This window comes from Pelobates fuscus, chromosome 5, assembly GCF_036172605.1.
Source record: "Pelobates fuscus isolate aPelFus1 chromosome 5, aPelFus1.pri, whole genome shotgun sequence".
Lineage (NCBI taxonomy): Eukaryota > Metazoa > Chordata > Amphibia > Anura > Pelobatidae > Pelobates > Pelobates fuscus.
Genome location: NC_086321.1, coordinates 113,312,015 through 113,329,535, shown reverse-complemented (window position 1 = coordinate 113,329,535; position 17,521 = coordinate 113,312,015). Strand labels below are relative to the sequence as shown.

Below are 17,521 nucleotides of genomic sequence, written 5' to 3'. Positions count from 1 at the left end.
ACGTCACAGGTATGCAACAGGCTGAGCAGGAACAGTTTTCAACTTTACACAATAAAACCTCCATTGTGTAGTTACGAAATGAAAAAAAAAGGTTTTACGTGGACAAAGACATTGTGATTGAACTTAAATCTGAACTCTTTCCTATTTGAGATTTCCCTTTTATTTCTATTCTTCTATTGTTCACTAGTATTTATACATGTATAGAATGTCAGCAATGTTTCAGCATCATTTTACAATTTGTGATCTTTGTTCTTCCTGTAAATGTATTGTAAGCTAGCAATTGTTCAATTTGAATATATACTTTTATTACTAAACATATGTTGGATTTTTAATTAATTGTTTTGAAACTATGAATAGATCGTTGCAAAAAGTATGATTTTACTTTATTACAGACATCAATGAGTGTGCACTTGATCCTGACATATGTTCTAATGGAATTTGTGAAAACTTGCGTGGAACATTCCGTTGTAATTGTAATAGTGGATATGAGTCTGATTCTTCTGGAAGAAATTGTATTGGTAAGTTCATTATTTGACGTTTAAACAATTGTGAGAAATTATAGCCATTGAATACAGCAAATGTATATTTTTAAGTACAACAAGTTTTAGAATTGTAAGACATTACATATTTCTCTCGGTCTCAAACATTTAATACATATGGAAATTTGTATGTTCCCCTATTTTTTTTCCACGTGCATTGTATTGCATCAATGGACTTTGTCAAACCTTTCTTTTTTTTTGTTACACTACCCAAGATAACATCATTAATCACAAGCCTTAGATTCTGTTTGAATTATTGTATTCGCTGTTTAGTTGTCATTTCTAGAAACTAGATCACAATTCACTGACTGTTTCTGGTTGATGATAATTTCTTGAATTCAGCTACTGTTGCGTGAATGTTTTAAATGTGCACTATATGTTATGCTATTTACTTTAATATAACTTAGATTTTTTATTTTGTTATTACTTCCAAATGTCATCTACTCAGGGATGGTGTTTGCAGTGTTTGTACTGCCCATGTGTAAAAGTATTTGTTAATTTTTTTTATCAGAGAATTAGTTGAAAGGTGTTTTCACTAATTTAACAAGTCATTTTGGCTATTGAATTTGATAAGGGAACAACACGTATCAGTGTAAAATTAATGTGAGGTATGCCACTGTGCTATGGTAATCATCAGTTTTATTTAAAGTATCTTAAAGTATGAATTCAAAGTAAATTTAAAATTTAAGGTAAAAATAGTCAAATTGGAAACAGTTATGTCAGCTATGGTTCCAGTTAAACTGCTTTAAACTTTTATTTGAAACGTACTTTGAATTCAAGTGTAATTATCACTTTAGTGATTGATCCTGCATACGTTGTAATTATATTTGCACTGATATTTACTGACAACTCGCTTCATGATTATTACATTGCTATTGGTCAAAATACAATAAAATATTATTTATTTTTTCAGATCTGTGATTTTTGCACTGTATTAGAACATCATATAAACCCTCAAATGCCAGAAAGCAATGTGAATATTTATTGCAGCTGCATAATAATCTGCCATTTCAAAAGTTTCAATTTGACTAGGAGGTTCTGGAACAGACTTCAGAACTTTGGAAGTAAAAACAAATCATTCCACAAAATAAATATTAGAAACTCAGAGTAATGAACAACTAATATTTGAAGATGCAAGAATATACAGTTCTTGATTTTAACACCTGGGTTTATGTTGGCAGTAAAGAAGTTCTCTAGTGTTTTGTCTAAGAATATTGTGCTTTTGCGGCATAAAAAGGACAAGGGTATTAAACATAGTTTTCTTTTACATCAACATACAATTTGTGCTATTGAAAATAAACACAAGCTTTCCAAATACTCTTTACATCTGTTTAGGTTTTGCAACTAAGACTAATATACTGAGTAAATAATTTGAATTATTCTGGCACATTACGCATCCTCACCATAATATGAATAGGATGGTTTTAAAACATTTGATCACCTTGATTCCATTTTCAAAATCTGTCAATGTCATCAAGTCAAATGAGGCCAAACAAAAACGTAACAAGTCAGGTCTACAGTCCTGTTTGATAAAGAACATTAGACAAGACAGCAATGGTCAAATACAAATATATGTATTGTACTTACTCCTTGGTTTGGAGAAGACAAAAGAGGCATTTTATATTGGAGCTCTAAAGTCTCAGCTCTGATTTGTCAACATGCTTATAAATGATAGACAGTAGCCAAAGATAAGTGTAATTAATAATTAAGGAATACAACGTTAGAAAAAGTTAAATTACGCCATTCAAACCTTAAAGCAAATTTGATACTTTTTGGTTGTCAAGTATTACTTCCTGAGAAGTACTGCAACTTAAAACCATACGTTATCAAGGAAGTGGGCACTGGAAAAAATCCAGCATTGGCTCTTGCTTTCTAATTGATTAAAATAGGAATAGGATGTTAATAGTAAATAGTAGTATTGCTAGAATGGTTGGAATTATGACCATGAAATACTCAATATTACTGTGAGAGTGCACAAATTTGATTTATATCAAGGTACACGTTTTACTCTAAGTGGTAGATAAAATAGAAGAACCCGGACTCTCTTAAAAAGTAGTGTGCATCTGGCCAAACCTCAAACGATAGGTTAAAAGCAGAAGACGGTTCGGGCACTCAAGGTTCAGATCAGTAGATTTGTTGGCAGAATGTACAGCAGCAATGTTATGAACCAAAGGGTCATTGTCAGAACTGTCCTCATGCTTTTCTCTAAGTGGTGATATAATTAGCCATAAACCATCACGGTATATGTTTTTGAATAAAGCCTAATATAACAAATACAAACAATGTTTATGGTATTCATAATCAATGAATTTTGCTGGACTGCTTGGTACATAATTCTCTACCATCCAATTTCCGAGGGCCATGATTGGACACTGCATGCATAAATGTATGTTTATAAGAAACTATCCTGTCTCTATATAAGGGTCTTACCTGGAGGTGGGAGTCCGAAGTGATGAGTTAAGGCACACCCTCCAGTTTAACACAAACCGAGGAAACTCTAGGAAGAAAACTCCTAGGTTATGAAACAATGCACTGAGGCTTTGCAGGAAGGGTCCTGGACATGCAGAACAGACAAGGAAATTCCAATAGAGTAGTCAGGTATGGTTCCAAAGGTCGGGGCAGGCGGAAATCAGGTAAATATGGTAAACAGTGCTGAAGGTCAAATCAGGAGTCAGATGAACTAAACAGTTTCCAAGACAGGTAACAAAACGATCTGACAAGGAGGAAGAGGCAAGGCAGGGCTTATAAAGGTAGCTAATAAGCTACCTAGTCAGGAACCATGTGCAAGTGTGATAGTAGTCCAGGCTCAGTGATGCAGATACCATAGCATAAGCAAATGAACAAGAATGAACATGAGAACTGGTGATGAGTTAAGATCACTGATGAAGACCTAGGTTCAATCCCAGCCAGGGCCTGAGAAGTGATGTCCACGTCTGGCAGTCTGCTTGGCACAGTGGGAACCGTGACACTCTAGAATTTACACCACTGAATAAAACTTTAAAAAATAGTCACCAATCACTTGTATTAACCTATTTTTCCATAGTATACACTATTTTCATTTTAGTTTTTATTATTGATTTAGCAAATAACATCATAATCCAGCTTACTCTAGGCAAAGCCAGGCCAAACATTGCAAATCACAAGGAAAAATAGACACAATGTATCATTCATCCTCTTCTCTGAATGCTTTCTCTATGCCGAATGCCAGGTACAAAGGCCCAGAGGTTATGATGGAGGCGCAGAGTTACAGGATAAAGAAATGTGGATTTCAACATTACATTTTATTTTTCACACCTTATTAATTCATACATGTTAAATATAGGGATACGTAAACATAATCTTAAAACTCCTGGTTAGTGACTGTTCCCGTTGACTGATGAAAATATAAAACTCAATATTTGTATAGTCAGCGTGAGAACCAATTTTTTGTTGCACTTCGAGTTTCATCCTTTTTAATCAGTTTATTTGAATTAATTTGTTTTCTAATTATTAAAACTTGGGATTTTTCAGACATCGATGAATGCTCAGTGAATAGATTGCTCTGCGACAATGGACTTTGCCGGAACACACCAGGAAGTTACAACTGTGTTTGCCGCAAAGGTTTTGTGTTCACACCAGATACTGACACGTGTGAAGGTAAATAGCCCAATGATTTATTTTAAGGGAATAACATTTCTTGATACTTATTTGAACTTTGCCATAAATCAAACTGTGCACATACATATGTCTTGCAGTATTCACATATTTTGTGCAAATATTACCTATTATGAAACAAAGCTGCTAATCGCAAAATGCAGTGTCAGCATACTACTACATCTATACAAAGTTGGGGTTGTGATGTCAAGTAACAACAACCAACCTTTGATCAAAAGACAAGATTGCATAGATATATACTAAGAATTCATGCAGCCTTTTCAGGAAAATACAGTGATTACACTGCTGCCTAAGTCCACCTCTAATGGCTGTCACTCGGACAGCCACTAAAGGGACTTCCTGAGGTTGGTCCTGCAATCGTTGCAGGACCTACATTCAGCGTCTCCACACTCTGCATGGAGACACTGAACACTGCCCAAAAGAGATGCATTGATTCAATACATCTCTATGAGGAAGGCTGAGATCATCAAGATTGATTCTCAACTCTCGACCAAGGAGGCGAGGCCGCCATTTTGAGACTAGCACGACAAGGGTTGAAAGGTGAGTTAACTCTAATTGTTTAGCGATCATGGAGGGAGGAAGATGGACACAGAAATAGTTAGCAGAACACTATAGTGTTAGGAATACTCTTGTCCAGTTGTGTTGTACTCCCAATTACAGTATACACTAAGCAATTGGCTGCTGGAAAACATAACCTGCAATAACATCAGCTCATGGCTAAGGCAACATTAATGATCACATGACAAGATCTTGTGCAACCCCAGCACACTGTTCAAAATCACTTTTGATCATCAACACTTTTTCTGCTTATCTGATATAAATTATTGAATAAATATAAAATTTATTCTATTTTTGCTTAGGACAGATAAATGAGGGGAAGTTATTAATCTGACCAAACAGTGAAAGAGTGAAACATGTCATGGTAAATCTAGGTCATTGTTTTGTTCAGAATCATAAAACCAGACACAGCTGTATATTGCATTTTGTGTCTCTAGCCTTATTTAACATGCACAAAACTGGTGGAGACTTGCAGAAAATTGTGGAAACAAAGAAGTCTTTCTGTTTGTGCACAGCTTGATACTGCACACAATGCAAATAACTTTCCATTAAAACTCACATTTCATTTCTCAAAACACAATTAGTTTTGATTATGGATTAAAAAAAAAGGTTCAGCCTTGGTTTTATTGTATGTCAGAATAATAAATGCTGGATATAGTTATACACACATCATTATCCAAAACCTCGCCACAAAACACGCAAGATCCCTATAAGAAATATAAACTTCAGATCAAGCAGACATTTTGGCATTTATTTTAATGTATTCATTTCACTTTTCTTTTCCACTTAAGGCGTCTAGAAATGTGTATTTTTCTCTATGTGTTTTACAGACATAAATGAATGTGAAAGTAATCCATGTATCAATGGGGTTTGCCAAAATTCTCCTGGTTCCTTCAATTGTGAGTGTTCTCCAGAAAGCAGTTTGGATCCAACTAGACTTATCTGCATAGGTGAGCGTTTCCCTCTCTATATCTAGTATTGACACAAATTATTATATAGAATCAGCAGTGTGTTGCCAAAGAGGGTTATTCTGTCTACCCACAAATGCCAGATTTTGACAAACATAGATCGACAGACCCTAAGAAAATGCATTGAAGCCAAATCAGAGAATATGAGAATTATGAAAATGGGCAAAAGCTTAGAGAAACTCAATACATTCCCCTTTATTAAATCCCATCTCAGGTCTCAAAATAGTTTTTGCTCACTAGTCTGACAGATGTTCTTGAGAGAAACGAGAACCCCATTTGACCAACGTTTCCTCTCACTGTCAAATCTGCCAAAGAATTGATACAAAAACAATGAGCAAAACTGAATAGCCCTTGACTTAGTCCAAGCTCAGGTTTTTGTTCACTTGTACCATTTTAACAAGAATCTTAGTCTATTTCATATCAGACTGTTCCCACCCATGAAAGCAGTCCTGAAAAGCTGGCGGGATAAGAGATATAGAAACCCCAGATGATTGTTTCAACCTTTGCATGGCCTTGTCATTGAGATATAGCTGGTATCTCTTCAGGCTTTTTGAGCAGGGAGTCCACGTCCAGATTACCATTTTAACTTAAAGATATCGTAAGCAATGGCATTGCAGTAAAAACAAATAGATAGCATGAGAACACTGACAAGGCACAAATATTCTTGACCTTTGGTTAGTTCTCACCAAGGTCTCACACAAAATATTTTATATATTATTTCTTGTCTTTCTTCCCCAACATAATTCCTCCTCTTATTCTTTGACAAATAGTGATATGTATTAAAGAGAATATAAAAAATTACTTAGATATTATTATTTTTATTATTATTTTTCACAGTCCCTCTTGTGCATATTTTACCATTAAATTGGGTAATAATGACTTGTAGACCCCAGGATGTACTTGAACACTAGTAAAAGCCAACAGTAATTTGGTTGCATACTTCAATATTATGAATTAGATTGTATGCTTATTTTGCAGGTTCCTCTATTAATCTCTACTTTCTATTCTGTTCGGTAATTTTTTGTTCTTTTATATCCCTATTGTAAATTTATAAAGCACTGAAAAATATGCTAGTAATAATAAATGTAATAATGGTATTGAAGATATAGGTTATGTGTAAAGAAATGCCCACATACAGAACTTATGTACTCATAAACTATGAATGCATTTCTATGGAGTTATGTTTACGACTAGTGAAAGAGTAGTGATTACAGCAGCAATAATATGTTAGTATAGACCAGGTATAGGCAACCTTTGGTACTCCAGATGTTTTGGACTACACCTACCATGATGCTCTGCCAGCATTATGGGTGTAAGAGCATTATGGGGGATGTAGTCCACAACATCTAGAGTGCCGAAGGTTGCCTATCCCTGGTATAGACAGAGAATCATGTGTGTGTGGGTAAATGGTGGCATGTTATAGGAATGAGAGTTGGCAAGACTTGAAAATAAAGTTATTAGTTTATTGCCAAAACATGTTTATATAGAAATGCTGTAACATTTTCCTTTTAACAAAATTACATTCTTTGCTATTTAGATAGCCTTAAAGGAACTTGTTGGCTTAATATCCAAGATGGTCGCTGTGAAGTGAACATTAATGGTGCAACACTGAAATCTGAATGTTGTGCTACGTTGGGAGCTGCGTGGGGAAGTCCATGTGAACGATGTGAAATAGGTAACTCGCTATTCCTTCAGTAACGTGAAAGTAAAAGTGTACATTTGTTTAACACATACAGCTGTATTCCATGCATTGGCATGCATTTTATTTGTGCATTTACATTTCTAATGTTTGATTTTACTTGCGTATTCAAGTCATACCTTATATGGCTAGCTAGATGCTTCAAAACTTGTCCTCAGGCTATAAGAGCTAACACGTACTGATGTTTATAAGAGAGTTCTGTAAACTTATCAAAGACAAGTCATAGATTTAAATGTTCCATCTGTTGTAACAAATCAGCACTGTTGTAGCTATTTTACATGGCGTTGAGATGTTATAATGTTAGAAAAGCCTTTCTGCATCCCTTCTTTAAATAGTGACAATTTGTGGTATAATGTTCTGAAAATAGTGAAAAAAGTGATGCTTTATTAAGATGATGAAATGTGTTTGGCACCTTGAAAATGAGAACATTTTGAATCAAGATCTTTTAAGCACTCTCCTTATCATGGAGCACAATGGAGAACGATATCTCTGTGATGATTTTTATTCAACCGACTATATATATATATATATACTAAAACAACCAAACCAGTAGAAATTGTTATCATATGTACTTAATTTGGAGAGACAATGAACACACTGAGGTTAAATTACTGGTTGTGATGCCAATCATTTCAGGTGATATGACATTTTTAAGTCACAATGATATTCTCTAAGTGGTGTAACCAATGAGTACAATTTTTATTCCTCTCTCGTCTTACAGTTAGATTTATTTGTAGAAGAATTGTAGATAAATATTACGACTAGTAATCATCAACACCATTTCATTGATTTCTATGGCAATAACTTCAAACTGTTTAACTTTTGTTGAAAGCAGCTCAGTTTTACCTTACTAAATAAATACGATCCCTTATGAAGACACAGTCACAGCAATAAACACTGCCCTTATCGAATGCTGTACACAGCCCTTTACAACATAAAAAATATGTGATGAGGGGCGTGGCTAACCACAGAGCTCGATGGACGTGCTCTAAATCATCTCCTCCAGACCCGGGCACAATCCGCGATCGGAGACATCCACTCAATATGAATAACCAAAAAAAGCATCAGCAGCTGCAGGGGCACCAGGGGGAAACCCCGACGGCCAAATCGGGGTCCCTCGCCCGCTATTTTAAAGAAAATGCCGAGCGTGACATGGAGGCCGCGGCCGCGACCTCCAAGATGGTGGGAGCAGAATCGATGGCGGACTCCAAGCCACAAAGCCCACAACTCTCAGAGTGCTCACTAAAATCGATAGACAACAGCTCTGACCTGGACATAAGAGACATACTGAGGAACCTACCATCCAAGATGGACCTAGAACACATGATCAGCAAACTAGAAACCACGCTGCATTCCAAAATGGTGGAAATGGGCTCTGAAGTCCAACAACTAAACCTTAAGGTGGGTGATCTGGAAGAAGAAAAGGATGTTATGCAGGAACAAATAACCAATATCTCCTCTATATTAGAATCTCTCACATACAATTTATGTCTGCCACTCAGAGGCACATTGATGATCTTGATAATCGGGGACGCAGGAATAACCTGCGCATAAGGGGGGTGCCAGAGTCCCCAAATGAAGACCTAACATCTATTTTAACAGAGCTCTTTGGCCTATTGGTACGAGATATTCCTGCCAACCAAATGCTCCTGGGCAGGGCTCATCGCTCCCTTCGCCCCAGGGGTATCTCACAAGACTCCCCAAGGGATATTATTTGTAGATTGCACTATTTTGCAACGAAGAACAGGGTAATGAGAACGTTAAGGGATACCACGCAGCCACTCCTATTCCATGGTAGTCCCATACAGATCTATCCCGACCTCTCCTGGTACACCTTACAAGCCAGATGAGCTCTTAAGCCCGTTACTGAGCTCCTACGAAACAGGAGCATCAAATACCGATGGGGTTTCCCCTTTGCCCTGATAGTGAACCATAAGGGAAACGTCATTCAAATCGCATCGATCTTAGATGTCCCCCCTTTCCTTAGGGCACTGGAGCTTCCAGACACTACTATAATGGACTGGAACTACCCATTACCTAACCAGGACAACATACAAATGTCCCAACGACAGAAATGGGTCACTCCAGCGAAAGTGAGAAGAAATGACAACAGATTTGCCTCACCGCCAGCAAGGAGAGAGAGACAACTCAACACTCCTACTCACCTATGAAGTTCCACCAACGACTAAGATACCATCCCAGGACTATGCATTCCTACATACGAATACAACGGATTACTCCAGAGACTACATCAATGCCCGGGATTCAGATCCCGACGATCTCTATATTTTTTCTCCAGGGTTATCACCGACCATCCACACTCCAGCGCATATGGCGGAACTTTTGGACCGGGAGACAACATTCACACTCACAGATTAACAATTGAAAGAACTCGGCCACAAACAGCTTCAAGTAATGAGGGACTGATGCTCATCTCTCCTTAGACCCCAAAGCCAGGCAACATACAACGAATAATAACTACTACCAATGGGGAGGGCAAGTATGCAGTCTCTAGGAATACGTATAATGTTATTGTTGAGACAAGTGCTTCATTCTAGCTCATAATAATTTTGGTTTTTATTGTTAACTCATTTAATCCGCTGTTTTATGTGATGTTCTATTGATAGCCTTTAAGAAGCAACAAACCCAGACACACCTCGCTAAACACTTTCTACATGTAAAAGTGGGTCTATAAAAACAGTTGTACAAAAGTCAACTATAATAATCTGACTACATCCCTATACCACCGAGACCAAGAGTATTACACATTTAATTGAGGCAAAGTGCATGCCATGCCCACCCATACCAACCGGGATGGACTTATTGGTCTGGGACCCGCTTTCAGACGGTGCTGTCCCTGGTATAATTATAAAAAAAACAAAAAAAAACATCCAAGTTCCACCTTCCCTTTCTTCCCACCAGCTGGATATATGTAATTGGTTACACCAATTAGTTCTCCTAAAGAATTGGTAAACTACTAGGATAGATAAGTCCCGGGTCTCAGGCGCATTCTACAAGCACACAACCCCAACTAATTTACAGTTCTATCTCCTGCACCGAGATAGAACTAGATTCCCCTTACGGGAAAACCTTACACCCACACTTGCGTGGGTATAAACCGGGGCACATCCCCATCCAGAATCTAATCAAATAATCTTTCACTTGCTCAACGTGGCGGGTGAGTGAGCCTCGTAACTGAGGGACATAATTCCCCTAGCTGCGACAATCTCATCACTCACGAACTGACGTGTCAGCATTAGCTGAGGGCTACAGGTTCTCTGTTACTGTCATATAACAATTTCCTTGTTTACTATATTGTTTATCAAATTGTAAAAAAAATTGTATTATATACTGTTTATTCCAAGGTTCAGACTGTACCTACCAGGAAACAATAACTATCTGTGACTACAAACTATCTAGATACCTGCTACTGGGTCCGTGACTTCTATCCGACAGTAGCTCCTACAGCGCGACCGACTACCTGGTGCTGTCCAGAGGGCCCTTTCCCTCTCTCCCTCCCCTCCCCACACAGACAGATCCGGGGACTAAGTAATTTAAATTTGTGCTTAATATACACCGACCCACTAAAACACTACACAAGTACGGAGGTACTACGGTCCGCACCAGACCTCTGGAAGGCACGGGAGACCACCAGTCCTCGACCCGGTAAACCACGCAAATTTTCTACTGAACTTCCATTTCTCACCAAATTTAGTAATACACAATAGAGATGGCCACCATAACATTCCTCACGCAAAATGCCAAGGGCCTCAATACCCCAGAGAAGAGGACTATGGCCCTAACGGATTTCAATAGACACAAGGCACATATTGTTTTTGTACAAGAAACCCACTTCCGCAAAAATGCACCCCCTAAACTGCAAAACAGGGACTTCCCGAGAGGGTACTTTAGCCATTACACAGAAGCTAAAGCACGAGGGGTAGCCATACTTATTAGTCGCCAGACTCAATTCACTTTCCAAGACCAACAACTAGATGACTCCAGCAGATTTAATTTTGTAAAAGGAAAGCTAGGAAACACTCAGATTACGTTGGCCAATATCTATTTACCCAATAAGAAACAGTCCCAGACCCTCAAAAAAATTCTACGTAAACTATCACTATTCCATGAAGGAATTATTATCCTAGGAGGAGACATTAACATCTCCTTAGATGGTGCCCTAGACACTACTACCACTTCACACAACTACCAATCCCAATCACGAGTGCAGATGAAAAACATTCTTTACAATGCTCAACTCTATGACGACTGGAGAGCAATTTACCCTACGAGGAAAGATTATTCTTTCTTCTCACCTCCTACGGGAACGTATTCCTGTATAGACTCATTTTTTCTTCAACATAGACACCTGCCCCTGATGAAGACGGCCTCCTATGGACCAATCACGTGGTCAGACCACGCTCCACTCACTCTTACATTGACCATATCCCCAATCCCTCCACACAATGGAAGCTAAATGACTTGATCTTAAACAATCCAGAAACACTCAAACAACTACAGGAGACAGCCTCTAACTACTTTCAAGAAAATACCAACCCGGACACTACCCCAATAATGACATGGGAAGCCCATAAAGCAATCCTCAGAGGGGAACTAATCCGAATAGCCTCCAATCTGAAACGTAAGCGGGAACAGACTATCGCCCAACTTACTAGGGAAATTAAACTCCTAGAATGCAAACACCACGACACCTCCACATTAGAAGATTACACCTTGCTACTAACTAAAAGGACTAAATTAACTAAGATACTGACCCTCCGTGCCAAAAGGAAAATTTCACTTATAAAAAGCACCTACTATATGCAGGGAGGCAAGGCAGGGAAGCTCCTGGCACAGTCGTTGCAAAAAGAACGACAATCTAACTTTATCTCTGAAATTAGAGCTGAAACAGGCAACTTAACCTGCCACATGCCCGACATAACAGGAGCATTTCATAAATTTGACACCAACTTATACAACTTGAAATCAGTAAAACCCTCGTCTCAGGACATAATAGATTTCCTGATGCCTAGAATCAAACACACCCTCCCTCCCAACGACATGGCATTCCTTGACGACCCCATCACAGTCGATGAATTCCTCCAAGTAGTCAAGACCATCCCAATAGGCAAAAGCCCAGGCCCTGACGGTTTTACAGGGCAATACTACAAACTAATGGCACAAATCCTAGCGCAACCCTTTATCAACGCATTCAATGTTCAAAATCTTTCAGTATGTATTCCCTGTTCAGCACTAGGGTAAAGATCCGACCGCTTGCGGCAGCTATAGACCCATATCGTTGATAAATTCTGACCTGAAAATCCTTACTAAAATCATGGCCTCTGGGGGGCGGGGCCTGGGCAGCATGGCGGCTGGCTGCACATCGCATGAGCTCCAGACTTAGATCACACAATCTGCCTGATAACGGGCACCCAGCCAGCCGCCGACACCCTATAACGCTGCACACATCTATACACGATCCTGGGAGAAGTTCCTGCCACCTTGCGGACTTACCTACTCGACTCTCCTACGGAGTCCACACTGCGGCCTACCTCAGCTGCCGGGCGGGTGAAACGGACGATCACCCGTCCCGCGGCAAGAAGCTGCAACACAGCTACCACTCTATCACCCACCTCGTTACCCCCCCCTCTGGACCGGGGGGGATATCCCGGTCCCTGCTGAAGAACTCTCACTCTCCAGCAACAAGCAAGGGGCCCATTAGAGACCCACACGGCGCACGCAACATGGCCGCCGCCTCAGTGACTCAGCAATCATTGTCGGGCCTGACAACACGAGACTGGCTCACCGCATTCAATCAGAGATTTGACGACATCTGTCACAAATTCTGGAGTCGGATCCAAGACCGAGCTCAGAAGCAACCCTCCCACTTAAAACAACGGTCCCAGAAGAAAATCGTTAAAGCATACCCCTCACCCAAGCAGAAGACTGTAAAGGGAAACGGCACACATGTACATTCACCTCCTGCAGTGCGGATGGAGGATACTGGGGCCTACCACTCATGCTCTTCTTCCGAGCCGGGGGCTCAAACAGAGGTAACCCCTCACCGACGTCCATATACCCAGAGGGCCATCCGACACCAGGAGAACCCATGGGCCCACGATCCCACAGAAAGGATCAATGGACACCAGGCACGGGCCCCCAAAAAGGCCTTGGGCCGAGGACATGGAAGATGGAGACCCCACGCACCGATATCCAGACGACAGGAGACAGCACAAGACCCACACAGACCCGGTATGCAGACGGGTGCGGGGAACACAAAAGCGACCTACCAAACATGGCGTGGACTACCACAAAGCCTAAAGGGATTGCCAAACACAGGGATCGGCTGACAGACAGGCTTCTTCTAGAGGATGTTAAGTTGAGCAACTGAACTTAAAGTGACATTTTCAATAATCATCTGAGTTGCTTATCGTTATGGTTTAGTTAGGCCTGTTGCCCATTTATATTATGTTATGCACCCTTGTGATGTCGAGCCTGGCATAGCCCTGACCGGGCTTTCAGAAAACACTTATAGCATGCTGACGCGGCCACCACACCGTTTTCACTAGCCTCAGTGGAGTAACTTTTCCCTCTCTCTGCCGCACTCATAACTGTACGGGTTCACAAACACTTGCACCTGGAGAGGAGATTATAATATACTATATGCAGTTAGTGAATCTTTTACCTCATCTTACTCATTTTATTAAACACATAGTAGACACACAATGCAACCCTGCATACCATGCGTTTAGAGCTAACCTTCAGCTTAATCACACTACTATAGCACTATCACTCATAGCACAAATCTGTTAAAACACCACTGTTAAAGCATATGTCCACCTATTATTAATGTTAATACTTTGTTCAACTTGTTGATGACACAATGTAAAATACGCAACTGTAAACGTGACTGAAACTAATGTTGGAGACATGTCTATTTAGCCTGATTCATTTTAAAAAATTGTGCTGTCAATGTTCGCCATGAAACTGTTTATTCTCTGTTATGCCATCACCCTGTATCTGCTGTCGTGGCGTTATAAGCATGTTTGTCAATCTGAGCACTACAAAAATAAAGAATTCAAAAAAAAAAAAAAAAATCATGGCCTCTAGACTGAAACCCTTGTTACCAGGTCTCATTCACCAAGACCAGGCAGGCTTTGTTCCAAATCGAGAAGCGAAAAATAACACCACGAAAATCATTCATCTTATCCACTGGGCGCAAATGCACAAAATCGACAGTGCCCTGCTGGCCATTGATGCTGAAAAAGCTTTTGATAGGGTCAGCTGGGCTCTGTTGAAACACACAATCCAGCAACTGGGCTTTGGCCCTCGCTGGCAGGAATGGTTGAACGCTATATACTCACGGCCGACAGCTAGATTGAGAATCAATGGCCAACTGTCACAACCGGTAGCCATCACAAATGGAACGAGACAAGGATGCCCACTTTCCCCTCTCCTTTTCATACTAGTCCTAGAACCGTTCCTGCAAGGGATCAGAGATAATAAACACATACAAGGTATCCGAATAGACAAGCAAGAATATAAGGTCACAGCCTTTGCAGATGACCTCTTATTCACTATAACAAACCCGTCTGTAACGATATCCCACATAATAACTGAAATGGAAAACTATGGTAGAATCTCTAACTTTCAAGCGAACATTACCAAGTGTGAACTATTACAAATCCACACGACAAACAACTTGATACACTGTTACAAACAAAATATAAGTTTACCTGGGCTCCCAGATCTATCAAATATTTGGGGGTTCACATACCAAACAAATTAGAATGGACATATAAGCTGAACTTCCTCCCACTAATAGACACCATCACTAAGGACCTACTGATGTGGCACAAACCGTGCTTTGGGTGGCTCTGCAGAATTAATATATTAAAAATGAATATCCTCCCTCGTATACTCTATCTTCTTCAAACGCTCCCCATTACCGTCCCACGCACATTCTTTCACACAATCAGATCCACTTTCACAAAATGTATATGGGCACATAAAACCTCCAGGTTAGGTTACACCACACTGACCAGAAGTAAAGAACAAGGAGGGGTAAACCTTTCAGACATTGAGCAATATCACCAAGCAACTCACTTACAACGGATCTATGAATGGACTAAGCCCACACAATATCTGTGTCACGTTTAACATTTGTTATGAAGGAACACAACTGCAGATTTCTTAGAGCTTGAATATTTATTAGAACAATTAGAAGATATTGTGACTTTAAGTCCAGAATTACAGGCACTGTAGCTTTAAATAATAAACGGTTGCTTAAGTCCAGAATTACAGGCACTGTAGCTTTAAATAATAAACGGTTGCTTAAGTCCAGAATTACAGGCACTGTAGCTTTAAATAATAAACGGTTGCTTAAGTCCAGAATTACAGGCACTGTAGCTTTAAATAATAAACGGTTGCTTAAGTCCAGAATTACAGGCACTGTAGCTTTAAATAATAAACGGTTGCTTAAGTCCAGAATTACAGGCACTGTAGCTTTAAATAATAAACGGTTGCTTAAGTCCAGAATTACAGGCACTGTAGCTTTAAATAATAAACGGTTGCAATTAGCAGGTTTTGAATCATTTAGAGTCTGTTTGTTGAGTTAACAAGTTGTGTGATAAGCAATTACAATAGTTTGTTCCATTAGCATTTATCTGAAGCAAGACAGGTGCAGCTAAACTCAAATAGTGGATAGGTTGAAGATAGCTGTAGCTGGGTTGTTTGATAATGAGACTTTGGTAACAGGCAATAAAGGCTTTAGATATGTAACTCTTATCACAGAGGTTTAATGTTACTTAGCTTCCGGTAAAGTGAAAACAGGTTCCCTAGTTCTCCTCAGAGGCGGTTATATCCAATGATATGTGTGTAGAGAGTTCAGGCTTTCGTCGAGGATGAGGAGAGGTGAAGGGGACGTGAGTAGTCTTCCAGTCCGGTCCGGTAACAGATGGCTTTCACAGACAAGTTTGTAGCCGGTTCGTGAGTGCGGTACGTAGTTCAATAATCCAGCGTCTATCAGCTGGTGCGGTCGCATTAAGTAAGGAGACCGTGTCATGAGGGGGTGTGGCTAAGCTCCGTGGAACCCGGAAGTAAGAGGATACCAGAATTAAGGCATGACAATCTGCCATGGACACACTTGAGAACGCAACATCCAGGCTCTCCCTAAGAAACATCTGTTGGCCGCAACACACTCACCCAAAACTCCAAACGAAGCATTACAAAAGCCATCGAACCATAGACCTAACTCTAAGAGTTTGGCACAAACTCCGACATATAACAGACATCTCACCGTACCCGTCACCATTATACCCGATCACACATAACCCCTTTTTTCAACAAGGTGACTCGGGACAATCATTTCACCTCTATCACAAAGGCTCCACACTACAACTACGAGATGTAACACACGAAGGTAGAATTAAATCCCTATCCCAAATCATACAATCCTCAGTCCATACGGTAGTACAACGATTGCACCACCACCAATTGATGAACTTTATCAAAACCCATAACCTACTGCCCAAAGGAGACAGACCCCTGACTAAGTTCGAGCAACTATGCTCCTCACATTTGATCACTAAAAAAGTGCTCTCCACCATGTACACTCTGATTACAGACTCACACAAACAAAGTCTCCAAGGCTACACGACTAAATGGACAGACAAACTCAGAATAAATCTATCTTCTCAACAATGGCAAACCATTCTAAAAAAGATTCACGCCTCATCTACCTCACTCACAACTCAAGAGGGTAACTTTAAAAGAGTCACCAGATGGCATTTTACGCCTGCAAAATTTCACTCGATACACACTACGTCCACAGATCAATGCTGGAGGTGCAACCAATCAGAAGCACATCATGCTCATATCTGGTGGCAATGTCCACAAATCGCTAAATACTGGAATAGAATCCATACAATTGTTCAAAACATTTTCAAGACCACATTCTCTCTAGCTCCAGAACATTACCTCCACACTGCTTCTCGAGAACTAACGCAACTCTATTCATTCACTTGGCCACAGCAGCCTCTCAGTTAATACCCAAAGGTTGGAAACAACCCAAACCACCATCAATTAGAGAGTGGATCCAGAGG

At 39.9% G+C, this 17,521-nt stretch overlaps 1 protein-coding gene across 1 annotated transcript in view; it reads left to right on the top strand.

The window, feature by feature from the left end:
- The window catches only part of FBN2 (fibrillin 2), a 234,011-nt gene that overhangs the window by 109,828 nt on the left and 106,662 nt on the right, over positions 1 to 17,521 (top strand). The window contains exons 18-21 of the mRNA XM_063454155.1: positions 393 to 518; positions 4,050 to 4,175; positions 5,582 to 5,701; positions 7,257 to 7,394. Of these exons, the coding sequence (XP_063310225.1) occupies positions 393 to 518; positions 4,050 to 4,175; positions 5,582 to 5,701; positions 7,257 to 7,394 (510 nt within the window). The remainder of the gene's footprint in view (positions 1 to 392; positions 519 to 4,049; positions 4,176 to 5,581; positions 5,702 to 7,256; positions 7,395 to 17,521) is intronic.